At 43.8% G+C, this 27,057-nt stretch overlaps 1 protein-coding gene and 1 long non-coding RNA gene across 3 annotated transcripts in view; one reads left to right on the forward strand and one right to left on the reverse strand.

Annotated features, from left to right (window-relative positions):
* Znf185 (zinc finger protein 185 with LIM domain) overlaps nt 1-27,057 on the forward strand; it is a 47,958-nt gene that overhangs the window by 12,666 nt on the left and 8,235 nt on the right. Inside the window, exons 8-18 of one of the 2 annotated variants that reach the window (XM_052171590.1) lie at nt 237-320; nt 1,228-1,311; nt 1,645-1,686; nt 2,735-2,818; nt 3,565-3,651; nt 9,714-9,908; nt 11,787-11,984; nt 14,966-15,076; nt 15,989-16,069; nt 17,860-17,928; nt 23,417-23,519. In XM_052171590.1, the coding sequence (XP_052027550.1) occupies nt 237-320; nt 1,228-1,311; nt 1,645-1,686; nt 2,735-2,818; nt 3,565-3,651; nt 9,714-9,908; nt 11,787-11,984; nt 14,966-15,076; nt 15,989-16,069; nt 17,860-17,928; nt 23,417-23,519 (1,138 nt within the window). The remainder of the gene's footprint in view (nt 1-236; nt 321-1,227; nt 1,312-1,644; nt 1,687-2,734; nt 2,819-3,564; nt 3,652-9,713; nt 9,909-11,786; nt 11,985-14,965; nt 15,077-15,988; nt 16,070-17,859; nt 17,929-23,416; nt 23,520-27,057) is intronic. The other variant, XM_052171591.1, reaches the window with a different exon arrangement.
* Nucleotides 4,114-7,776, reverse strand: LOC127675490 (uncharacterized). Its single transcript, XR_007975482.1, has 3 exons — nt 7,694-7,776; nt 4,903-5,013; nt 4,114-4,292 (listed from the first exon to the last, which is right to left on the reverse strand). It is a non-coding gene; the product is annotated as an uncharacterized LOC127675490 (long non-coding RNA).

Consider the following 27,057-nt stretch of genomic DNA (forward strand, 5'->3'; position numbering starts at 1 on the left):
CCTGTTTCATGGCACAGCTGGCAGGTATTTCTAGGGAAGTAGTGAAACTGCAATTGGCTGTTGAGGGACCAAAAACATGAGAAAAAAGTGTTGGCTTTGAATTGAGAGCAAGTGGCATGAACTAAGGCTCAAATGTTGCAATAGCAATAAGTCAAGATGCTGAGGGTGGTAGCCTGTAGCAGGGAACAGGAGGGACATGGAAGAAAAAGGCCCATCCCTGCATCTCTCCCCCACAGAGCACCATACAACGTCAGGCGCAGCTCCATATCAGGGACTGAGGAAGAGGAGGTGCCATTCACCCCAGATGAGCAGAAACGGAGGTGATGGTGTTCATTATGGGCAGACCCATGGGCAGGGCAGAGGCTGGAGTCTTCACAGATTACTGAAAGGAATCATATGAGCCAGAGTGCAAAATGCATAACACATAAATCATGAGGACACCCTATGTCTTTCCAGAATTCTAGGAACCAGTCCTGGGCAGGCTCAGGAGGCACTTCTGAGAACCTTCTAGGGATAGAATCTAGGAAATACAGGTCCACAATAAAAGACTCATGTGTGGATTCAAAAGGTCCCAAGGAACTTGAAAAATATGTGGGGCAAAGTGCCCTAGTGGAGGGGCATCTGCAGTGTTCTTTGAGTACAGGAATGAATCCAGAGATTCAAATGCCCCTTGCTTACATGAAGGAGCCCAGCTAAAGGCCAACAACTGCCAACCTATATGTGGTTTAGGAAACATAGTGACAACCCCTTGCTAAAGGCCCTGGAAGGCTGTCTGTTCTGTGCAAAAAGACCACAGTTGCACAAGGCCCGAAATCTGTATAGTGCAGGGGCAGACAGATGAATAAGAAGCTCTGATGGTGGCTCTAACTGAATGCTGTTCTGTCACCTGCTTAAGTGTGCTCATTTAGTCAAATCACCAGAGCAGTGGCCAGACTCAGTCAGTGATGAGTATATCGGCACCTACTTGCCTGGGTTGAAAGAGTCAGTGAAGCAATGTGAAGATGTCAGCATTGCTGGGCAGGGCTGGGCACATGCTACATGATCCCTAAGTAAAGGTCCTTCCCTTAGTATCCGTTGTCCTTCTGAATAGTTCTTAGAACAGTGCTACCCTGGTTTATCCTTATCAACCCCATGGTGTACTCCTGAGTCAGCCAGTGAACATCCAGGCTAGAGTGACAGAGAGGCTAGTCTGACACCTATCAAATGTGTCGCCTTATACTACTCCAGGTCCCAGGCTGCAATTGGTGTTCTGAGGAAGACAGCCCCACGGGAGCACTCTTATGTCCTCTCAGCAGCTAAGAAGACCACTAGGTGAGTTGTCCAGGAATGAGGCCCCATGGGCTTGAGCCTGCCTTGGCCACTACTGACTCCATGTTCTGGGCTCCTTCTTCTTTGCTTGGGGCTTCAGATTTCCTTTGACTAGTGAAAGAATGAGTTGAGTACCTCCATGAGAATTCCAGCTTGAGCTCCAGGGCTCTCAGATGCACTTCTTAGAAAGATAAACAGACTAAAAGTAGGTAAGGTCCTGGGAATTAGAAAGGTTTGGGGAATTGGAAAGGTTTGGGACCCTCTGGGGAGAGGGCCTAAGATGACACCCGCCCTTGAGATTTTTCTAACATGTCCCCTATTCTGCTTCCTCTCTAGCAGTCCTACCCAGGAACTGCATTTGCCATTCATTGCAAAAAGGTAAGTCTAAGTCAGGAAACCCTCAGGAGCCAGGTGCTCTCCAGACAGCAAGCCTACTGTCAGTGGGGATGCTGGGAATCGGAGGGAAGCTCTTTCTGAGCAAACAGAGTCATGTGATACTAACTCAGGCCTCTTTCTGAAGGCCAGGTGAAGACCTGGGTAACTGGTGACACATGTGTCCCTTTTAGCCAGTTCTGTGCAGTTAGGAGCCTGGCTGAGAGAATGCTTTTGCTTAGGGCTGAAGGGACCTCAGTAGATATCCTCACTCCTTCCACGAGCTGGTAGACACCAAGAAACCAATATAGCAGGAGTCATTGCTCTTGCCCTGCCTTATGCTCTCCTCTCACCCAGAACTAGGACCAGAACCACTAAGAGAAACTCCCTGGGAACTGTGTTTCTGTGGAGATGCAAACAGGGGAAGATGAGGTCATGCTAAATTAAGATAGGCCCTGAATCCAATGGTAGTGTCCCTTTGAGACCAAGGAAATATGGACACAGACACAAAGAAAAGTCCACATTAGTGAAGGCAGTGGCATAAACTGGAGTGAGGCAAATACAATTTGTGCCAACCCTGCCAACACCTCAATTTCAGATTTCTGACCTCCACTTTTGGGGTTTTAAGCCATTCAGTTGGTGCTACCTTACTGTAGTAGCCACAGCTAAGAACACACTATTCTCTGTTACTTTGTCTATGGTGTGTGTGTGGGGGGGGGGGGGGTGCTGCCAACCCCGTACCTCCCACTGCTGACTGTATTTTATTCAGCTCTTGTCATTCAACACAGCACTCCTGGGCCTTTGCACTGGTTAGGCCTTGGGCTTGGAACATTTGGAATGCCTGTTCCTTGTTGACTTTCCACCTATAGCTTACCCTCTTTGCATCTCTTAAGAACCCACTTCTAAGCAAAGTCCGATTCATGGGTTTCAGGGAATATTCCAGTGGCTTTAGTAACCCAATTCATCTGGACACTGGTGAAAGCATGTCCTTCAAGGGCCAGAAAGCACCAAGGTAACTGACAAGACCACAAGTGCCACATTATTCCGCCCACAGGGTTGATGTGGTAGATGAGGATGTGCTTCCTGCGAAAATACTGGAACCACCTGCTCTGGCAAGACCCGATCCTGACTTAAACAGGTAATCAGCCACTCACCTTGGGCTGTGAGAGACTGGACAGTGCAGCAGTAACACCCCATTGTTAAGCTTGCAGCTGGTAGTTCTATAACTTGGTTAAGTTCACCCTACCTAGGAGATACACCTGTTGTCTTCAGCACTTCTCACAGATGCCTTCTTTGCCAGTGTGGATGGAGGTAGGACCCAAATATCTCAGGACATTCTAATTGAGTTCATGTTGAATATGCCTTCCCCCTCTGGAAGCCAGGAACCCAGGTACATGTCAAAAACCAGCTGTAGAATATGAGCTGGTAATAGGACTTCTCACTGGCCTGACTAGTTAGTTTGACAACCAGGGAAGGTCTAGCAGTGGGGTGACTGTGCAGGGTTGTTATTTTCAGGCTACTACTTGAGTGGCCTTTCTAAAATGTCAGACTGACTGTGTCAAACCCCTTACTTCCACTTCAAACGCATCTTGCAGCTTCCCCTTACCAAGCACATCTGCTAGAATGTCCACCTAGAAGCCCCTTCAGTGTCTGAGAGTAGCATAGAGTTAGCTCTGGGTGGGAGAGTGGTGATATTGATCCACAGTGACAGTACCAAGAAGGCTTAAGAACAAAGAGAAGACGAGGACAAGAAGGGAGAGGTAGATGGGTCTGGTTATCACACTGCAGGGAGGCCCCAGAAGGAGAGTGCCCATGGATGCTGACACAGAGGGGAAGGAGAAGCTTCTCTCCCACATATTCTCCAGTCTCTCCTTTGGCCTACAGCTTGACAACTGAGAAGATTGTCCATCTGCAGATCACAACCCCTAGAGCAGGACTCAACCTGGTGGCCCCAGACCTGGAAGACCTGAGGTACTGAGCCCCCATTGCTGTCCTGTGTCCCTTTATACCTTTCTCAAGATGAGAGAGAAGCAGGAGACTGGCTCTACAACCATGGGGATGACTTGTTTGTAACAGGTGTGGTGAACCTAGGTTCTCCATCACTATCTTAATATACATTTAAAATAATTATATAATGAGTAATTATGCAATGCAATGTTGTGAGGCCAAAGACCTGGCCTTTGGATCTAATGGTTATTGGGACTTCCTGGGCTAGAGCTATTGACTTCATCTGATGAAGGAGACAGACAGATGCTAATATGAATGAGATCAACCTATTATAATGCTTGCCATGCCACGTACTTCAGTGCCCTCAGAAAGTGACAGGACTGGTCAGCAGAGCTGGGTGGGGACACTGTCTGTGTAACCCTTTATTAAAACCAGAGTTTTAATTATGTTGCTTATAGGAGAAGGCATTGGGAAGTGGGTGGTGTCCTTAGATCTGCCTCCACAGTTCACAATGCCACAGCACCCTGTGCTTGGAATCAGAATGAATGAGGAGGCCACATCCATCAAGGGGCCCCTTTCCTTGGAGTGGGCAGGCAGAAGTCAGGCCAGCTCTGTCATCAATCTTCTCTCTGTCCCACTCCCCATGCTGTCTTCCACACATCTTCCTGGGGACATTAAGTTGACAGTATGAAGGAACAGTGAGTAAACTAGCAGGTTATGCAGACTGGGAAGAACACTGGAGCATGAACATTTCAAGGACAGACAAGGGGGAAAAGATAAAAGGAGACCAGAAACTTGTGGCCACAGAAACAGAGGTATCACAGGATTGAGGGAAGAGAGGTGGTAAGTCTGAGGGAGAGACCCACTGGTGACCCAAAATAATGCTGAAACTGACTTCTGGACTTGGTAACACAGGGTTCCTGATGATCTCAGGATTGACTGAGGGGTTAGGACAAGAACTCAGAAGAAAGCTGAGTTCCATTTCTTGTTACTTGTGAAACTTGGAACATACCGCTCAGGCCTTCTGAGCATCAGGTGGCTCATCTGGAAAATGGGCATGGATAACAATATTGAAGTTGATGTGGAGAATTAATGTGTGAAAAGTTGGAAGAACAGAGTCTGGCCCCGAGTCAACACCAGTGACTAATAATGAGGATTTGTGAGTTGGTCAGTTCACCATTAGCACATTTTCAGCTCTTTCCAGGCAGCTGGCATTTAAGGATGAGGTGACTACCTCCATCAGAGTGTGAGTGGAGGAGTAAAGACATTTCTTACCTCTGCAGGTCTTCCCAAAAATCCTTGTGCACTCAGCCTAAGGGTTTCTGGGAGCCTGGGTCCAATGTTAGCAGCTGACATACAGACCAGCACTATACTGTTGCTGCATATCTGCAGAGGAAGAAGTAGAGCAAGAGAGAGGAGGTGGGTCTATAGAGAGCAGAACTATAATATTTCCCTAGAGGTGCACCAGCTCCAGACAAGTCCTTGGGCCCCCACTATGTTGTCATGTGGGAGCCCTAGACACCCCTCCCCAGAGTGGAGTGACCCCTGGGAATGAGGGAAGGAGAGATTGGATGAATGGGTAAGGTTTTGTCTTCCCTCTCTGGGTTACTAGCAGCCCAAAATTCCTTGTGTCTTGCTCTAGTGATCATTAACCATCAATGTGGCTACCTCCCTCTGAGTTTTCACTTTTTGTTCCTATTCTTGTTTGTAAGCCATTAAATCTGAACAGAAATGTTTGCCTAGAGTTCACTGGGGCTTAGATTGGCTCCCAAGTCATCTAAATTACACAAAGTTGCAGCCTGATCAAAGTGCTGAAACAGACATTGGTGCAGAGAAAGAGGAGGGTGAGATGCTAGTGCTTCCCACCACCATCACCAACACCACATTCTTTGCCTGTGGATGTTTTACTTCTGCATGTCCATCATTGACTCTCAAATTCTTGCAGAGGAAATTACAAGTCCCTAACTCATACCTATAGGCCCATCGCTCAGCAAGGATTGGCCTTGGGTACAATGAATGTGTGGGGAAGGCAGAAAAAACTAACGAATGACCTAATAGAGGAATCACTGCCTTCTTACAAATTCTGCCTTCCCCAGTAGGCCCCACCTCTGTAATCTGTTCTAAGAGATCTAGGAAAGACCATTAGGGCAGAGATTCAGTTCTTTGAGTTGCCACTAATGTACCTTCTTGCTATCTGTGCAGGTATCAGAATGATCTTTCCAAAATAAACTACGATGTGTTTATCCCCCTCTTTCAACTTCCCAATAGCTCTCTACTTCCTTGAAATTAAGTCCAAACCTATGTCTCTAGCTCCCATAGTTCTGCATGGCAGTGGGGACTCCCTATCCAGCCTTTTCTTTCTCTTGTACCATTTCAGAGTGCTGTGTGGCTTTCTCTTTGACTATTCATTGGAATCATGCTTCCTGTTTATACACCTTCATAAAACAAATCCATTTGTTTTACAGTGAAGCTAAACTTCAAACTCATTTGCAAAATAAAATGATGTATCTTTCTAGATTTGTAGGATTTAGTGCAGTCTGTCACAGTTAGCTTATACTAGTTTGATTATACATATACATATACATATATGGGTGTACATGTGTATGCATGTATGTGTATTATGTGCACATGTGTGTGTATGAGTTTTAAGACCAGAGATCAATATCTAGTGTCATTCCTTAGGCATTATACATCTTGTTTTGTGAGACAGGGTTTCGTATCAGGACCTGGGACTTAACATGTTCCAAAGCACAGAGAAGCTGGAGACTTATGGATCAGGGCCTTGTTTCATAAAATGAAACTTTACCAATGAGGTTTTAATCCAAAGAAGAACTGCTGTGGTTTGTGGACTTAAAGGTGAATAGGTATTTGAATTTTAACATCACACTACAGTCGCCTTTTTACATTAGATCATATGCTGGGAGGTGGGGTAGAAATTGGATCTATAAGCTACAAGCCTTGGTATGCACCTTTTTTTTCTTTTAAATTTTACTAATGAATAGCACCAAGTGAAAGCATTAGCTGATGATAGTTATAGTATGTTGTCTTTATGTACTTTACAGCTGCCTCAATAACCCTGTGAGATGGGTAAATGGGGAAACAAACAGAAAGGTTAAGTAACTTATCCAAAACCATACCTGTGACAGCTGAGTCCTAATGAACAGTGTCAAAGAGAAAAACCTTCAGAAAAACTTCAGCAAGCTAGTTGATGAAATGTGTTTGAAGCCTAATGTCACCTTTCAGATGTACTTGATCTGGTGTTATCATTCTCCAAGCCAAGAGAGACTTCTGATTGTGCAATTTGATAGAGGAGAAAACTTGGGTCCACATGTGTGATGAGCAACTGGGAATAAAATCTAAATCTTCCCAACTGCAGAGCCCAGGTCCAGACAGTAACATTCCTCTATTTACCAGTTTGAAAAATCAATGCAAACATTTCTGATGACACTGTTTAATAACTGGCTGTGTTTGGATTGTTTTTTTCCCATTTAAATTTTGTATATGAGTGTTTTGCCTGCACATGTATGTTTGCACACCACCCATTTGCCACGTCAGTGGTGGCCACTAGAGGACAATGATTCCTCAGAGACTAGAGTTAGAGACTGTTTCTAGCTTATGTGGGTGCTTGGAATAAAACTTAAGATTTCTATAGAGTGCTTAAGATTTCTATACAGTGCTCTTAACTGCTGAACCATCTTTCCAGCCCCTCGCCTGGGAAAGTATTAACAAAACACTTTAGATTTTTTTTTTTTGTTAATTTTCCGAGGGTATGTCTCCAGCATTTTCCGTAAGCATTCCACTTTTCCTCTCTTCTTCACTATACACTGGAGATGGCATTTCTTAATCAGAGGTTTGTCCTGCCCACCCCTACCCTCCTGCATCATACAGTAGTAACGGAAGATTTTTTTTTTTTTTTTTTGGTTGCTACAACTGAAGGCGGCTTCCAAAGGCTAAAAATCATGAATGCTGCTAAAGGACCTATAACTCGTGATAATAGTGTCATATTCTTAACACACACAGTATTATTATTATCCAGCCAAAACCGTTAATATTAAAGTTAACAAACCTTCCTCTAGCACGTTCATTTAGAGGGAACACACACTCACTGAAGAGTGCGGCAGACCGGCATCACGAATACAGAGAATACAGAACGCATGCGCCTGCGACTGCAGCAGATTTCAGTTGCGCATGCTGATTTGGTTCGCTGCCGGCAGGCGCGCGCGCGCGTGCATGCGCATGAGTAAGCAAGCTGGCGCCAAGTTAATAATACGCCTACTCGCGCGGCCATTTCCTGCAGCCTCTAGCTCAAGCTGAGGTGCCCGCTATGAAAAGAGAGTACAAAATGGCTGCTCTAGAGAGATCGGCTTCTAAGGGGCTCCTCCTGAGGCAGTGCTAGCTCCAGCCGCGAGATGGCGCTGGAAGATCACAAATGGTTCCTGTTGCGCCAGTAAGCTCCCATTACCCATCCCCCAGTAGCAATCTCAGAGGGAGGTTGGCTACAGCAGCCTACTTTAGGAATGAAGAAACCTAAGGACAGTCTGTAGTGAATACTGCGATACTCAGCTGGACCTCAAGAACTATCTGGCCCTCTACCCACAACTGACCTCCCCCTCGGTTGTGAATTCACAGTCCCCTTTCCATTTGATAACAGTGATTGAGGGACTTGAGGACAGACCCAGGTGACAAAGTTAACTGTCAGAAGCTGTAGGGGGTTTACCCAATTTGATTGTGCATAGTGGACTAAACGCCGGGATTCTTGAGCTTGAATTTAAGACCAAGGTAACTTTATGGGACCTTTGGCATATTATTCAGCTCTTACATGAACAATAATGGAAATAGTTTTTACCGCAGACAGTTTAAAAAGTTAAATTAGTTTATAAATGTAAAGCATGTAGGACACTGGGGGGGTGTACAAAATATTATCAAATGCTACCTTTATAAAACCTTCAAGATAGATAAAGTCCCCGCTGCCGGTTTTTTGTTGTTGTTGTTGTTGTTGTTGTTGTTTGTTTGTTTGTTTATTCCGTCATTTGATAACACACTAGATAAAACAAAGTCTTGCCTTTTTCCTTTGAAATTTTGTTATCACATATTAAATCTAAGACGTAGATTGCTTTCCTCTTTGTTGTGTTGCAAGTCAGAGTTTTTTCCAGTTTGTATTTGACACAAGAAGGTGAGCTTTAGACATGTTCTCATTGCTGGCAAGTGTGGTCAGGCAGCAGATTACACTGTGTAGAAAGTAGCACTACCTTCTGTGCAGTATGTAGTTAGGTCAAAAATTAGCAGGGGCTGCCTTAAGCTACCAGAGTCTGTAAAGGCTTCAGAGAATACAACAAATCTCACATCCCCTCTCTCCCCCACTCCAGTTTAGCAGTAGCTGAGGCCAAGTGGCAGGAAACTAAGATACTCCCCTTCAGGATGTTATATTGTACAGAAAGGCATCCTGTGAGTGTTTGACCAATATTTTTTTCATGACCTATAAAAGGTTACAACTCCTGAAACTGCAGTTACTCTGCTTCAAGGCCTAAGATTTCCCTATAATGCCCCACATCCAAGCGGCTCTTTCTGGAGAATTTTGCCTCTGTTTACTGAGCACTACTTCTTCCTGGTAGAGCTGGAGTTGACAATTGGTTTCTTTTCACTGCAGAGGAGTTTTAGTTTCCACTTGCCTGAGGCTGAAAACTTCAATTATTTTTACAACCTAGTCCCTGAAAAGCGTGGCCATCATGCATTCTCTTTGTTCTGCCAGCTTAGAGCCTCCCTGCTATGGCCATAAGGGAGTTCCAGGAATGGTACATTGATAATAGGTTCTTACTGGGTCCTTTGCTTAGTAGTTCCCAGAGCACTACAGGGAAGTTCTAAACTGGTGGAACAAAGATCCAGAAGTGGTAACAATAGAGGAGTGCAACAGCATCTACTGTCTTTCTTGTGATCCCCACCTTTGAGAGTACATTGCAGGCAAACTGAGGAAGACGTACCCTCCTTGATAGCTTCAGATATAGCTTGAGCTCTTTATGACACAGTACAGTGGGACAGCAAGAGCCAGTGCCTTGGACCTCTTCCTATATGATACTTGTTCTTCTCAGCCCCTCAGCTGATTGTAAGACAAATGTGGCCCCCAAGACCATCGAGGCCTGGCAAGAGATGCCTGCTGATGCAAGATGTGACCAAGGAGACCTACTTATAGCTGCTCAACATTCTGCAGATCCCAGCACCCCAGACCTGCAGAGCAGCCCCAGCGCACCCAATCAGCTCATCAAACATGATGCTTGTGTCAGCAGGTAAGGTCTTACACGGGTCTCCTGCCAGGTCCAAGGTTTCTGCCAGGGTCACAACATAGGTGGGAACTGCTTTTCTTACTCCAGGCCACTGCCTGGGTTCTCTGAATGTGCTCAGAATGTTGATACCCTGGTCCTCAGGCAGTGTTGACTGCTTTCCAGAATGAAAAGGATGAGGAAGGACCATGCTTGAGAAAGCAAAAAAAAAGAAAGAGTGAAGATTGTTAGTTTGTGTGCATCTCTGTACATGAATGATGGATATTGTGACTGTAACTAAAAGTGACATAAAAATAGAAATGGAAATGTCTAGGGGAACAAAGGGAAATAGTTGGAGGTGTGTGTGAAATGAGAGTCAAAGTATATGGGAGAAATGTGTTCATTATACAAAATGTTTGTTTTAAATTGTCCTTATGTAACACCATGTACCAGTTACAATAAGAGACACAACAAAATTTTTTAAATACATTTTTTACAAGAACAGCCTACAGATGCAGGAGAAAGTAATCAGTCCTGTGGTGTCTGGGGGAGTGAGGTTGAAGTTAGATTTGAAGACTAAGGAGGATTCCCCCAATAGATATGCTAATGAAGGCATTACAGATTGAGGAAACCAGAGACCTGTCACAGGGAGGTATATGGTAAGTGTCTTAGTTGGGGTTTTACTGCTGTGAACAGACACCATGGCCAAGGCAACTCTTATAAGGACAACATTTAACTGGGGCTGGCTTGCAGGTTCAGAGGTTCAGTCCATTATCATCAAGGTGGGAACATGGCAGCATCCAGGGAGACATGGTGCAGGAGGAGCTGAGAGTTCTACATCTTCATCTGAAGGCTGCTAGTAGAATACTTACTTCCAGGCAGCTAGGATGAGGGTTTTAAAGCCCACAGTGACACACCTACTTCTATAAGGCTACACCTCTTATAGTGCCATTCCATGGGCAGAACATATATAAACCACCACAGTGAGTGTAGACTCAGAGTGACTGCAGGAAAGAAAAGCTAACTGGTGCCCTTGCCAGGAAGCCCTGAAAGAAAACTTAAGCAGTCACTTGTTCCTGAGCTGGTGACTGCAAACTATACCCTGAGGAGCCAGGGGACCAGCAATGCTTTTTAAATAGGAGAGGAGTTAAGAGGAGTTGCAGGACTGCAAGGCCAGGGAAGTGCACAGCAGCACAAGGTAGGAGGCCTGTACAGAATCTGTGGCTCAGGCTAAGAGTGATCTGATAAGGCTGCAAGGGTTGCTGACTTTAATTAAAGGTATTGGTGAGGGAAAAGTGGTACCCAGGGATGTGTCCAGATTTCTGTTTTGGGTGACAGGCTGGATACTGAAAGGAACTAGCTGAGGATGAGGAAGTTAGAGGAGCTGCTGGACAGATGTGACAATGTTAAGGCCATTGGACCATGTTGACTTTGAAGGGCCTGTAGGAGATCCAGGTGACAAACCCAGTAGGCTGTAGTTGTTAAGACCTATCTGATCACTGACTAGAGGGCTGAGGGTTGCCAGTTTATAGATGACAAGTGAGGGGAGCATACAAGAACAGCCTGGAAGCCAGTGTATGGATATATTGGAGGCTTTTCCTGAGGGCCTGGTGTACTAGGAAGGAATGTAACTCTCTAAACCAGGAACATGATTGGTATAAGCCATAAGCTTATGCAAGACCTCCTGACCCCAACTCTCTTATTTTCTTTATCTCCTTCATTTCTTGGTGGTTTAACTTAGGACCCTTTTCAAAACTACTTGCTTTCTGGGAATTGGGGGGATGCTTGCCTCTTGAGATGGTTCCCCCAATGCCCTTGGGAAGTAACATTCAGATTCCAGAGATCAGCAAGAGTCAGGCCTCTGCTCTTCTCTGCATATGGTATACAATATCCATTCTTTTTCAGTTCTCCAGATGCTTTTGAGGAGAAAAATGCAGCCCCCAAGATCATCAAGGCCTTACAGAAGGTACCTGGCACCCTACAAGATGGACAAGGTGACCCAACTGTGGCTTTTCAACAACTTTCAGATCTCAGCATCCTAGAGGCACAGAGTAGCCCCAGTGGACCCGAGCAGCAGATCAAAGTAGAAGACTGTACCAACAAGTAAGGGCCTGCACTGCCCTCTTACTGCCCCTGGCACAGCTATCGGGCCACAACCCAGGACAAACATATGCACTTACAGTACAAGCCTATTTCTCTTCACAGATATGAGAAGCTAAAAAGCAGCAAGAAGCAGACTAAACAAGCGTTTGAGTGCATGTGGTCTCTAGGAATCATAGCATCAGTTCTATTTGAACAAGAGCACCATGTTATCCAGCAACCAGTTGGGAGCAGGAAAACCAATGTGGGTTGGAGTTAGAGATATGGGGTGTTTTACAACCCTATGACTGGGGTTGTAAGGTCTTGAGAAAGGTAGAGCCTTGTTTGAATGAGATTATTGCCATAACTAAAGCTGCCAGTTGGATGACTTCTTTCAGTGTCCAACTACCACCAGGATGGCCAGAGAAGGGACCAGTGAGTCAATAATTCACCTCTGTGGTGCTGACCTAGGAGTGTGTGGTGGCTGAAATAGGCTGACAGCTGTAGTTTCAGGAAACAAGGGTCATAAGTTTTCTGTGAGAGTCCAAAAGACCAAGGTGTAAAGCAGTAGGAAATAATTTTTCCCCCTTCTACTTTTCTGTGAGCACTTCAGGCCTTCCACAGTATGAGCTTTCTGATTCCTAGCCTCAGAAAAGCAGGGCCTGTCCACACCAAGGTTGCTTATATAGTATTTATCCAAAGTATAGTATGATTGTTCTCCATTCTAAAATAGTCTGTCTGTCAATTCTTATTTATAAATAAAATCCACTAGAGACTGGGATTATATTTGAAAAAAAATAGATCTACTTTTAAAACTTCTTTAAAACAACTCTCATCTATATTGTCTAAAAATAAACAATTTAATTCATAGGTTAATAGCTCAATCCATTCACAAACACTTTATAAATACACCAACAGTTTAATTCAATAGAGTTGAAATAACAAACACAAATGAATAGAGACAGCTAGGCCTCAATCTTGGCTTGAGTCAACAAGAGATACCCGAAGAGATGCCAGGAAAACTTGTCAACTATGTCTCTCTCAACAAAATAAAAATCAACAAAGACTTGAGACCAACAAATGTTATACAACTAGTTGTATAAACAAGCCAAACTCAGCCTCTGTCACTGTCAAGTCCTTTTTATATGCCCTCTAAACATCACATGGCCTGCGCGAATCTTGCACAGGTGTCTGTCTCAGTTGACATCCATTTGTCAATCAGCTCAATCCACAAAAGTGACAAAAACCCCTAACACACCACCAAAAGTTTGTTTCTTTCTATAGAGTCTCAACAAATATAGCTCAAGTACACAATATAAGACAGACTAATACATATATATGGTTAACAAAGAATCCTTTCTCTTATGTCTGCTTCAGCTAAACATTCCCTTATGAGTCTGTCTTACTCTTTCACCTGCATCTGTTTAAAAAATGTTCCTTCACATCTTTGCCCCAAGAAAACACCTTCCAAAATAACTGACTTTCTAAAGAACCTGTAAGTTTTCACTTCAGCACTCCTTATTTCTTGGGCTTCCTGGCTATTCTTCTGCCCCCAGACCTGATTTTGACCCACTGTCTTGTTCTCACCTCTGCCTTTCCATATATCAGTTCCAAGAGTCTTAGCAGGAATGAGGGAATACAGTCAGAGCCCAGAGCCTGCACTGTTCATCAGCAGACAGTGAATACTGTTTTTCTGTTTGTAATAAGCCTTCTCAATGATCTCCTCTCCCTAAGCTAGAAAAGCCCACTTTCTGTTCACCTGTTCACCTTAGTCCATTCCTGTCAACCACAGGATCCATCTTATGAATGTTTCCTTACCACTGGGCCACTGGGTATGAAGAATTCTGGAGGCCTCTTGCTACCTACATTGCAGGCCTGTTTTTTTTTTTAATTTTATCTCTTCAGTACTGCTGTTCTCTGTCTCTCTCTGTCTCTCTCTCTGTCCCTGTCTCTCTTTCTCTCTCATCCTCTCTCTCTCTCTCTCTCTCTCTCTCTCTCTCTCTCTCTCTCTCTCTCTCTCTCTGTGTGTGTGTGTGTGTGTGTGTGTGTGTGTCTGTGTCTGTGTCTGTGATCTGAATGAGGCATGCTTACCCATGTATGTGCATGAGTATGTGGAGGCCAGAGGATAGGATCGAGTATTTTTTATCGTTCTCTACCTTATTAATGTTTTGGGTGGGTATATGTGTGGTATGTGTACATTTATGAATGTTACATACATGGTGGGTATGGGTGCATATATGTAGGTCAAAATTGGCATCTTTTTATTGAGGCCAGGTCTCTTGCTGAATCTGGAGCTTGGTAATTTCTGCTACTAAGATAGCCACCTTTCCCCAGGGATTGGGATTGTGTTGGGATTATAGGTGGCTGCCATATTACCTAGATTTTTATGTATATTCTGGAGATCCAAACTCCAGTCTTTGTTCTTGTGAGCTACCTGGGGGCCCAGCATCCAGGATCAGGGCCATGTGTTGCAGCCAAGGTGACTGGTATCTTTCAGAATGAGGTACATCTGACCTGCCTCTTCATTAATCCCTGAGCCTATCTACTCTCCTCTCATGGTCTGCAGTTCTCCAGAGTTTGATATAGGGTGAGGAACTTAATCCTACAAAAGGATTGTTTTGTCTGGTTTCCTAACTAGCAAACTAGACTGTTTTTCCCTGTTCCTCCACCCTGGTTGCCCCACTCCCAGTAATCTGATGGGCAAGTTACCAACACCAATGCCTTAGCCTGAAGTCCAGAATTCAGAGTAGAAATTGGAAAATGGACGTCTCACCTTGTGTCCCCTCCCCACATCGAACTTGGATTTTCTCCTCTGTATAGAGGAGTTCCATTCACTGATCTCTGGGAAACATTCAAGAGCAATAATAAGGGATTTGCACCCACTGTTCCCAAAACACTGGCATGCTTTTAAAGGTCTTAAAATGGCAAACTTTGGGGTTAGGCCATGAAGATGTATTTGAATCAAGAAGTAGAGACATGCCTACTCTTTTCTTCATTTCTTTCAGGCAGATGAGCCCTTCAAGCTGCATGGTCACTGTTACTGTCTCTGACACCTCTGAACAGCCTCAATTGTGTGTTCCTGGTGCCTCGCATGAGGTGGACTCCAGCTCAGCTATGTAAGAAGGGCCATCTAGCAAGTCTTGGTGTCCTTAATCATGGGGGTTCCCTATAATCTCCTTGCAAGTAAAGGATGCCACTTTCTATCTCTGTTGCTTTCTCTGTGATATCTTCTCCAATTCCTAGCATCCCAGTAGCAAATGGGCAGATTTAGTATAGTCCTTACTCCCTCAAGTATACATTTTACATTCCCCAAGCCTATTGGCAGTCCTGGACATGGGCCTGGAACATGCTTTCCTTCTCATCTCAACAAGAAAGTGAAGTGGAGCATACAAAGCTAGCAGATACAACCAGTGGCAGGCTTAGCCATCAGTATGAAAGCCAGGGAGGCCAGGCTGATCACCCCACCCCTCTCTTTCACTGCTTTTCCTATACTGTTGAATACCTTTAGCCTACAAAAAGGGATGCTGTTCTAGGGAGTCTGCTGAGTGAGCAGTATGTGTAAGTTCTCTACTGATTAGGCCAGGGGACTGGAACATGGAAATGAGGGAACTGAAATGGAACTGGAAATGGAACTGAACTGAAATGGAAATGGAACTGAACTGACCTGAAGCAGACCTTGTTTCCAAAGCTTGCAGAGGCATTCTAAAGCATAGATTCAGGTTACTTGTAGGCCCCTGGAACCCAACTGATAATGGAGTGTGAAGTGTAGTGGGTGACTACTGAAGGGAAGGCACTGAGTGGAAAGAACTAGTCCACATGTACAATGGCATCAGCATCCTGCCATCTGTCTGCAGCTTCCCATGCCGCATGGCTTATGGAGTCCACTAGCACAATCTACCCTAGGCCTTCACATGAGCTTCTGCATTTCCTTCACACTGGGCTGGGGGCACTGACCCTCCTCTGTGGACCAGGCCCAGTTCCCTAGAATCTTCTAGTACACACCCTATTCTGCTGTGCTCCTTCTACAGCAAAGGGATTCTCTTCGTGAAGGAGTACATGAATACTAGTGAATCATCTTCTGGGAAGTCAATGTTTTCACACTGTGACAGGTAAGAACAGATCTGAGCTGCCTTCATTCCTACATCCTGCTACTTCAAGCAGGACTTAGTGGATAGTACTTACTGGGTAATCATCCAGTGAGTGACGCATACTGCAAGTGCCTACTAAAGCATGATTTGTGGATTTTCATATTTTCTTTCTAGTTAGGTGGAGAGAAAAATCTAGCCCCCATGTTCTTTCATGCTAGGTTGCCCCACTGGACCCCTTGTCTGTTTGCTTTCTGATGCCATGCAGGAAGTTACTTCCAAGTCTTTTTAAACTTTCCACCCACTCACACTCTAGCTTGTGTCAAGTTGATATAAAACTAGCCAGCACAACTGACACACATACATATTGCTGTTACGGCAAATTGCGTCTCTTGGCTGCAACTGGACTATTATTGGACTTTCACCAATAATAGCATCTCTCAGCCTCTCTTCAGGGTCCCCAGTCCTGCCACATGGTGCCAAGCCCCCACTGCCTTTCAGACTTACCACTCTATGCCATCAAATCCAGTGCTACCTGGGTGACTACCAAGTTCTGCTGCCAGGACAAGGTGGTGCCTCTGCCACCTCTGGAACAGAGCTTCAGAGTGCTAAGGCTGAGGACATACTTCCCAGAGCGTTTTACCTCAATGATGCTGGTGATCCTCACTGAATTATCAGTTCCACTAAACCAAGCATCCATTATCCCAGTGTAGGAAAGGTTTCATTTTAGTGCTGATTGTTTCCTGTTAATCATAGTCCATCAGTCTGTCCAGATAACCAGTAGCTCAGATTCTTAATGAAAACATACAAGGCCTCCATAAAGTCCTTAAGTGACTCTGAGACTACTCTCTGGCACCTCACAAGCCAGGCCTCATTCCTCTGCATTGTTCTCAGCCTTCTTAGCTTCCAAGCTACCACAGAACAGCTCACCAAACTTAGGAAGCTCAATGGATTTTTTTCTAGCCAAATTTCTCATGTCCACAACCCTCCCCTAAACAACGTGGTCAGGTCTGACACAGCTGTCCCCTCCTGGTACTAATTTCTGTCTTGGTTAGGGTGGCTACTGTGGAGATTAAACACCATGGCCCCAAACCACTTGGGGAGGAAAGGGCTTCCACATCATAGTCCACCATCTAAGGAAATCAGGCACCCAAACAGGGCAGGAAACTGGAAGCAGGAGCTGATGCAGAGACTGTGCAGGGGTTCTGCTCTCTGGCTTGCTCTTTTTGCTTGTTCAGCCTACTTTCTTATACAAGCTAAGACAACCAGGCCAGGAGTGGCCCCACTCAAAATAAGCTGGGCCTTCCCATGTCAATCACTAATTAAGAAACTACCCTACAGCCTTTTTTATAGGCTGATCTTCTAGAGGCATTTCCCTCAAGTGTTCCCATCTCTAAAATGACTCCTGATTGTGTCAAGTTGATATAAAAGTAGGCAGTGTATCTAGTTTCTGATTTCTTCAGTGTATAGGCTCCTGAATGTTCCCATAATAACCAATACATATCCATATGTAGTAAGACTCTACATTTTTTTCTGCTGGTCAAAGGAACTGAGGGTCCCACTGGTACATAAATCTCAAGAATCTTACCAGAAGGTGTCTTCTTTATTCACCATGAAAGAACTCTTCACCAAGAAAAATGTGCCTCCTTAGTATAAGTTCCTGTTGTACCAAATGCCATTTCTGATCATAATGGTGATGACTGTCAGTGTAGTCATGTCTCTAATTGTGGTTAATGAGTAAAGTGTCTTCTGTGTATGGCTATGATAATGATGTGGCTCATGTTGTGCTCTCTTCTCCAATATACTTCTTGCAGTGCCAGAAGCATTGAGGACTCATTGGATCTGGCAAAGAAAAACACATATGAAGGCACTCCTTCTGAGAGGTATGTCTGCTTTCTTGACAGAGGTCTTCAGTTATGTAGGTGAGAGAACACTAAGGCAGATCTCCACATGGGTCTCTCTCTGCTACTTTGAAGCTTTTGATCTGTTTGCAGTTCTATCATATAGGACACTGAATAAGGTTGTACTACTCCAATTAGGATGTCACATTTATGGCAACTGAAGCCTCTAAACCAAGATGAAGAATAGGATCTGAAAGAGAGCCTAGGGAAGCTCTTGTGAGCAAGGTAGACTCTTCAGATTAGAATCTAATGATTCCTTTGACTAACTTGCACATCTGAATAGATGCAGAAAGAAACAACTACACAAGAGATTGGTGTGTAGAGAAAAAAATGTTTTTGTTTGTTTGTTTGTTCGTTTGTTTTATTATCAAGAAGACAGAACTAAGAATGCACAGTGGCCTGTGGAACCGATCACTAGATATCAGCAATAATAGAATGGCCTTAAAAGAAAAAAAAAGGGTTACTTTTTTTTCTTTCTTTTATTTTTTTTATTCGATATAATTTTTTATTTACATTTCAAATGATTTCCCCTTTTCTAGCCCCCCACTCCCCGAAAGTCCCGTAAGCCCCCTTCTCTCCCCCTGTCCTCCCACCCACCCCTTCCCACTTTCCTGTTCTGGTTTTGCTGAATACTGCTTCACTGAGTCTTTCCAGAACAAGGGGCCACTCCTCCTTTCTTCTTGTACCTCATTTGATGTGTGGATTATGTTTTGGGTATTCCAGTTTTCTAGGTTAATATCCACTTATTAGTGAGTGCATACCATGATTCACCTTTTGAGTCTGGGTTACCTCACTTAGTATGATATTCTCTAGCTCCATCCATTTGCCTAAGAATTTCATGAATTCATTGTTTCTAATGGCTGAATAGTACTCCATTGTGTATATATAGCACATTTTTTGCATCCACTCTTCTGTTGAGGGATACCTGGGTTCTTTCCAGCATCTGGCAATTATAAATAGGGCTGCTACGAACATATAGAGCATGTATCCTTATTACATGGTGGGGAATCCTCTGGGTATATGCCCAGGAGTGGTATAGCAGGATCTTCTGGAAGTGAGGTGCCCAGTTTTCAGAGGAACCGCCAGACTGATTTCCAGAGTGGTTGTACGAATTTGCAACTCCACCAGCAGTGGAGGAGTGTTCCTCTTTCTCCACATCCTCGCCAACACCTGCTGTCTCCTGAATTTTTTTTTATTCGATATAATTTATTTACATTTCAAATGATTTCCCCTTTTCTAGCCCCCCCACTCCCCGAAAGACCCGTAAGCCCCCTTCTCTTCCCCTGTCCTCCCACCCACCCCTTCCCACTTCCCCGTTCTGGTTTTGCTGAATACTGTTTAACTGAGTCTTTCCAGAACCAGGGGCCACTCCTCCTTTCTTCTTGTACCTCATTTGATGTGTAGATTATGCTTTGGGTATTCCAGTTTTCTAGGTTAATATCCACTTATTAGTGAGTGCATACCATGATTCACCTTTTGAGTCTGGGTTACCTCACTTAGTATGATATTCTCTAGCTCCATCCATTTGCCTAAGAATTTCATGAATTCATTGTTTCTAATGGCTGAATAGTACTCCATTGTGTAGATATACCACATTTTTTGCATCCACTCTTCTGTTGAGGGATACCTGGGTTCTTTCCAGCATCTGGCAATTATAAATAGGGCTGCTACGAACATAGTAGAACATGTATCCTTATTACATGGTGGGGAGTCTTCTGGGTATATGCCCAGGAGTGGTATAGCAGGATCTTCTGGAAGTGAGATGCCCAGTTTTCGGAGGAACCGCCAGACTGATTTCCAGAGTGGTTGTACCAATTTGCAACCCCACCAGCAGTGGAGGAGTGTTCCTCTTTCTCCACACCCTCTCCAACACCTGCTGTCTCCTGAATTTTTAATCTTAGCCATTCTGACTGGTGTAAGATGAAATCTTAGGGTTGTTTTGATTTGCATTTCCCTAATGACTAATGAAGTGGAGCATTTTTTAAGATGCTTCTCCGCCATCTGAAGTTCTTCAGGTGAGAATTCTTTGTTTAACTCTGTACCCCATTTTTTAATAGGGTTGTTTGGTTTTCTGGAGTCTAACTTCTTGAGTTCTTTATATATATTGGATATTAGCCCTCTATCTGATGTAGGATTGGTGAAGATCTTTTCCCAATTTGTTGGTTGCCGATTTGTCCTCTTGATGGTGTCCTTTGCCTTACAGAAACTTTGTAATTTTATGAGGTCCCATTTGTCAATTCTTGCTCTTAGAGCATACGCTATTGGTGTTCTGTTCAGAAACTTTCTCCCTGTACCGATGTCCTCAAGGGTCTTCCCCAGTTTCTTTTCTATTAGCTTCAGAGTGTCTGGCTTTATGTGGAGGTCCTTGATCCATTTGGATTTGAGCTTAAACTCCACTAGAGAGCTCCTACAGCTGATAAACAACTTCAGCAAAGTGGCAGGTTATAAAATCAACTCAAGCAAATCAGTGGCCTTCCTATACTCAAAGGATAAGCAGGCTGAGAAAGAAATTAGGGAAATGACCCCCTTCACAATAGCCACAAACAGTATAAAGTATCTTGGGGTGACTCTTACCAAACATGTGAAAGATCTGTATGACAAGAACTTCAAGACTCTGAAGAAGGAAATGGAAGAAGACCTCAAAAAATGGGAAAACCTCCCATGCTCATGGATCGGTAGAATCAATATAGTTAAAATGGCCATTTTGCCAAAAGCAATATACAGATTCAATGCAATACCCATCAAAATCCCAACTCAATTGTTCACAGAGTTAGAAAGAGCAATTATCAAATTCATCTGGAACAACAAAAATCCTAGGATAGCTAAAACTATTCTCAGCAACAAAAGAAAATCTGGGGGAATCAGTATCCCTGACCTCAAGCAATACTACAGAGCAATAGTGTTAAAAACTGCATGGTATTGGTACAGTGACCGGCAGGAGGGTCAATGGAACAGGATTGAAGATCCAGAAATGAACCCACACACCTATGGCCACTTGATCCTCGACAAAGAGGCTGAAAACATCCAATGGAAAAAAGATAGCCTTTTCAACAAATGGTGCTGGTTCAACTGGAGGTCAGCATGCAGAAGAATGCGAATTGATCCATCCTTGTCTCCTTGTACTAAGCTCAAAAAGGGTTACTTTTAAATTCTTAGAATAGGAAAGAAAAGAATCTGCGTCAGAGAGTGACTCTACCCAGGTTATAGTGAGGACAAAAGGGAGGAGGAGTAATCACAGGAAGTTAGTTACTGGCAGAGCCACAAATGAATCCTGGGACCTGGTTACTAACAGGTTATAGATATTTCTCCTTCTCATTTATTATGAGATCTAACTTACTGTGGTTCAGACTCAGAAGCCACAGCTAGACTGGGAGAAAGTTAAGATGAAACAATTCTTAACCATGTGCTCCTTTTACCCCAACATAAAAACAAGTACAGGAGCTTGTATATAGACAGGGTGACAGATGTCCCTTCCATTATGCCAGATCACTGAATTCTGGACAGTCACAGATCACTTGGTAAGTCATGTCATCAGATATTTTTTTTTTTTTTTGGTTTTTTCGAGACAGGGTTTCTCTGTGTAGCCCTGGCTGTCCTGGAATTCACTCTGTAGACTAGGCTGGCCTCGAACTCAGAAATCCACCTGCCTCTGCCTTCCAAGTGCTGGGATTAAAGGCGAGTGCCACCACCACCCAGCTACCAGATAATTTCATAGTCTGTATATACTACTTTAAAACTGCCCAAGGCTGGGTATTGTGCTACATGCCTTTATTCTTAGGTGGCACATGCCTTTATTCCTAGGACTCAGGAGGCAAAGGCAGGTGGATCTCTGTAAATTTGAGGCCAACTTGGATTACATAGCAAGGTTCAGGCCACCTAGGGCTACACAATGAGATCTTCTCTCAAAAACAAACGTACAAACAAAGAAGGAAGCACCTACAATGGCTTACTTACCTCTTTCTAGGCCCTAACTCTTAAAAGTCTTACCACATGTCATATTGCTATAATAAGGACAAAGCGTCTAACACATGAATCTCTGGAGGATACACTCAAGCTTTGTATAGACCATGGAAGGTAGACTGCTGAGATGCCTGAGAATTCTACAATTATATAGGAGCAAATGAAATATGTCATTTTCCAGTAGCATGACAGATCAAATACCATGGTGCTCTGTCTCTCCATTGTTCCAATACTAGAATCTTATATTACTGATTAGTCACTAGGCTTGATTATAGGACTGGGATTCTCTCCAAGGACAACCCCAATCACTTGTGCACAAGTGTACACATAGAACACAGGAGAAACAGGGAAGTATCTCACTCAGTTTCACTGAGAAACTGAGAAGAAGATTCTCATGCCATTCTTAAGTCCAAAGAGTCAGCTATAGGCCAGCAGCAGGATAGCAAGGTGTCTTAGGGTTTCTACGGCTGTGAAGAGACAATATGGACATGGCAACTTTTATTTATTTAAATTTTTTTTGGTTTTTTTTTTTTTTTTGGATTTGTTTTTTTTCAAGACAGGGTTTCTCTGTGTAGCCCTGGCTCTTCTGGAGCTCACTCTGTAGACCAGGCTGGCCTCGAACTCAGAAATCCACCTGCCTCTGCCTCCCAGAGTGCTGGGATTACAGGCGTACGCCGCTACTGCCCGGCCATGGCAACTTTTATAAAGGCAAACATTTGCTTATGATTCAGAAGTTTAGTCCATTGTCATCATGGCAGGAATCACAGCAGCACACAGGCAGACATGGCACTAGACAGGTAGCTGAGAGTTCTACATCTGGAGCTGCGGGCAGCAGGAAGAGAGTGAGATACTGGGTGGGCATGGCTTAAGCTTCTGAGACCTCAAAGCCCACCCCAAGTGACATAGCTCCTCCAACAAGGCCTCCTAATGCTTCTGTGGGGAGGATTTTCATTCAAAGCAACACATAGGGCTAAAACATCAGTGCCCATAGCAGTGCTAGGTCCTGGTTACTAGTGACACCATGGCTTCTGTTGGAATCAGGTCTACATCTCTGGAAGATAGAATTCCTAATTTAAGCCTGTAGGATCAGAGAATAGAGCCTGCTTCCACAGTTCCTGTTGGGGGAAGAAAAGGGAGGGAAAGCAGAGATGATTCTCAAAAATAAAGGGATTTTTGGAACAGAGAATACAACTGATCAAGAAGTATCTTCTAGGACATTAGCATGAGTTCTGAACAGGCTATAAAATCAAACTAAAGATGGGGTGGTCTTAATAATAACTAGAAGAAAGGGTGAGCTCCATGGTCCCAGGCATGCAGAAGAGGCTGTCAAGACTGGTTTAGGAGAATAGTGATGAGTTGAAAAACCACTTTGGCATAGGTTATGCTCCTAGTTATATAACAGAGAACACATTGGGAAGCTGGGAATAGTGGTAAACCTAGAAGATCTGCTGCATCATAGCAGAAGTATGGAGACTGTTCTGACTGCCTTGTCCTTGTGTCCATCTCCTAGACCAACTGAAGGGGTCTGTACTTACTGTAGTCGTGAGATCCAAGATTGTCCGAAGATTACCCTTCAACATCTTGGCATCTGCTGCCATGAATATTGTTTTAAGGTAAGAAAGAGGTATGAGTATTCTGAAGAGCACAGATCTGATGATGACATCAGAGAGTATGCAAGTGAAGAGGGGACTGGATTTCTGTTCACAGCTGTAAACTTTCTCAGAGGCTCAGCGGCACTTTGAGCTGCAGAGAAGAGTGTTGACAGTTCCACATTGCTAATGACAGAATGGAGGCGGGGGGCGGGGGGCATCTAATGGATGGCAAGAATGAGAGAATAATGGATTAAAATTTCCTAGGCAACATGTGAACATATATCCTTACACCCTATATACATCACCAAACACAGATAAAAGAAATGTTTTCACTCAAGTCAAGTTGGGGTTACTTATAGGATGTGTAACTTATGACACAGCTATATCACCAATGAAAAGTACCCTCCCCATAGCAACCATTAGGTGTTTATATATTCTTGGGGTTGGGTAGGGTGAGGCCTCCTGTATCTAGTAATATGCACCCTACAAGCTGCCCTGTGAGTACTACAGTTGAATATTATTGGGCCCAATCTTTACCCATTCCTCTGAATCCTACATTTTTTCTACTCCATTTTTTCTGATGTTTCCTGGGTCTTGGAAGGTTGTGGTACAAATGCATGATTATTTTCTCCCACTTAGACCTAAGCACTGTGCTACCATGCCTCAGCAACAGTTATATCAGTCAGCACTTTGACTAGTTAGAAGTCTTCAGTAACCATCTCTCACTGCAAAAAGAAGCTTCCCTGATAAAAGTTAACAGCAGCATAGTCTGTAGGCATGAACAAATGTCTATTTAATAAAACAATAGCAGTGTTTTCCATAATAGGGCCTATGCACCCCCAGCCACTGCCTTTGACAGGCTTACAGTATGGAATATGAATTCCCTTTCATGAAGCTGGCCTTAAGTCCAATTGGAATGTTCTTGGTTGTACCAGTGCACATACATGTGGTATTCATAGTATAGCATGCAGGATCCTTATCCAAGTAGATCTGTTGGTAACAATCAGCATCATTTTCTTACCCAGTAGCTACCTCAGTTTTCTGTATCCCCAGCTGTTAGGACTCTCTGCTAGGAGTCACCCCCATAGACTCCCAGGAACCTCCTCCATCACAGGTCTCTGGCTCATCCCTAAGATGAACCTCCCCAATTGATTTTCTTTCTTTTTCCCTGCCCTCTTCTGCCCCACTTCTCCCCATACCTAATCCTCCTGCCTCATTCACCTCGCCACCCCCTCTCCTATCTAGTTCCCTCCCTCCATCCACTTCCAATGTCTGCTTTATTTCCCCTTCTGAGTGAGATTCACACATCCTCCCTTGGGTCTTCCTTGTTATTTGGCATCTCTGGGTCTGTGGGTTATAGAGTGGTTATCTTGTGCTTTATGGCTAATGTTCACTTATATGTGGGTGTAGGTCTATTTTTTTAAACAAGTGTAAGTTGTAGCAAATTAAGATACCAATGTATAGGTTTTCACTATAAGCCTTTAATTATAACTTTAAAGGTAAATTTTGTTACAGATTTTTTAATCATACCTAATAAACTTACAAATCCTGAGATTTCTACAGAAGCGTCATAAGAGGTTTTTTTTTTTTTTTGAGAGTAGAAAGCAAAGAACTTGTAGAGATAGAAGAATTTTAAGAATAGAAAATAAAATAAACTTTAGAGATGAGAGACCTTTGAGAGTATAGAGCAGAACAAGTTTAGACATAAGAACTTAGGTTCAAAGCCGGGCGGTGGTGGTGCACGCCTGTAATCCCAGCACTCTGGGAGGCAGAGACAGGCGGATTTCTGAGTTCGAGGCCAGCCTGGTCTACAGAGTGAGTTCCAGGACAGTCAGGGCTACACAGAGAAACCCTGTCTCGGAAAAAACCAACCCCCCCCCCAAAAAAAAATCCAAAAAAACCCAAAAAGAAAACAACAACAACAACAACAACAACAAAAGATTTTAGGTTCATTTGTACAGTGGCAGAAGTTGTTGGAAAATCTAATGTGCCAATCTTTGGCCATTGATTGATCTGCACTGAGGCCAAGCTGTTTCTTGTAAGACAGCAAGGTTTTAATAAAATCTCTGAGTCTGAAGAAGAGAGGAAGTGCCATACAAGACCCAGGAGGGCATAAAGAGAGATAGAGCAGGTAGCTCTGCGGGAAAGGAGGCAAAGAAAGGGTAACTATCATGGTGCAAGAATTTCAATCCAGAGCCGGGCGTGGTGGCGCACACCTGTAATCCCAACACTTGGGAGGGAGAGGCAGGCGGATTTCTGAGTTTGAGGCTAGCCTGGTCTACAGAGTGAGTTCCAGGACAGCCAGGACTACACAGAGAAACCCTGACTCAAAAAACCAAAAAAAAAAAAAAAAAAAAAAAAAAAAAAAAAAAAAAAAAAAAAAAAAAACCAAACCCCCCCCCCCCCAAAAAAAAGAAAAGAAAAAAGAATTTCAATCCAGGGTGTCCCACAAGCAGAATGAGAGAGCTGTCAGAAAGAAATATATCAATTCACAAATAGCGTATGCTCTAAGAGCAAGTTTTGACAAATCGGACCTCATAAAATTACAAGACAGGGGCCCAGTAGGACAAGAGTAGCATCCTAGCACACCAGTGTGACTTTTGTAGTAATAGACAAAGCAGGCAATACCGGGGTGACATTTATCCAGTAGAAGAAGAGGGACAGAGAAGGTAGTAGAGAAAACTGCTGAAGAGGTGGACTAGGAGAGGCTTTTGGGGGAAAAATAAGGGGCATCTTTAGTAAGGAGATGCCCACATGGGCATAACAGGTCAGAGAGATAGAGAGGTACCCAAGTGATAGGCATCCCAGGAGGATATAGGAGGAGGCTCCAGCAGCCAAAGAGACCAAGAGATGCATGATGAGTGTGCGGGACGTGCAGCAAACCGCAGGAGCCAGAGAGACACTACCTTTAAAGCTGAATTTTGTTACAGATTTTTAACCATACCTAATGAACTTACAGATCCTGAGATTTCTACAGAATCGTCTTAAGAGTTTTTTTTTTTTTTTGAGAGTAGAAAGCAAAGAACTTGTAGAGATAGAAGAATTTTAAGAATAGAAAATAAAATCATCTTAGAGATGAGAAACAAATGATCTCTACCTTAGGAAAGTCAAATCAGCAGCTTAGTTCAGAGAGGCTGGGTCTCTTGGAAAGGAATTCATATATGCTACTCCCATGGTTTCACAACCAGATGAATGAAAAATGAGGACATGACTGCTCCTAGGTATAGTTGCAGAGAAGGGTTTATTGCAGATATGAGGGAGAGAACAGCCAGGGGCATCTGGAAGGGTCTAGACTGAACTAAACCATCAAAGGGGGAGGACAGGTAGGGTTCAAGAGAGGAAGAGAAGGGCAGGTCTTGGAGAGGTTTTACATAAGGGCTGGAGCTATGAATTTCTAAGAACCAGAACTCTATAACAGGTACTAGGAGAGCCTGGCTGCCATGTTTGCTCGCTATGTTATAGGTATCTCAGCAATTTATCCTGGATTTCTTTGATACCTAACACTTAGCAGTCTAAGGCAGTCCCCTAAGCTTTATGGAATTCAACTCAAATCAAACTG

This window comes from Apodemus sylvaticus, chromosome X (genome assembly GCF_947179515.1).
Source record: "Apodemus sylvaticus chromosome X, mApoSyl1.1, whole genome shotgun sequence".
Taxonomy (NCBI): domain Eukaryota; kingdom Metazoa; phylum Chordata; class Mammalia; order Rodentia; family Muridae; genus Apodemus; species Apodemus sylvaticus.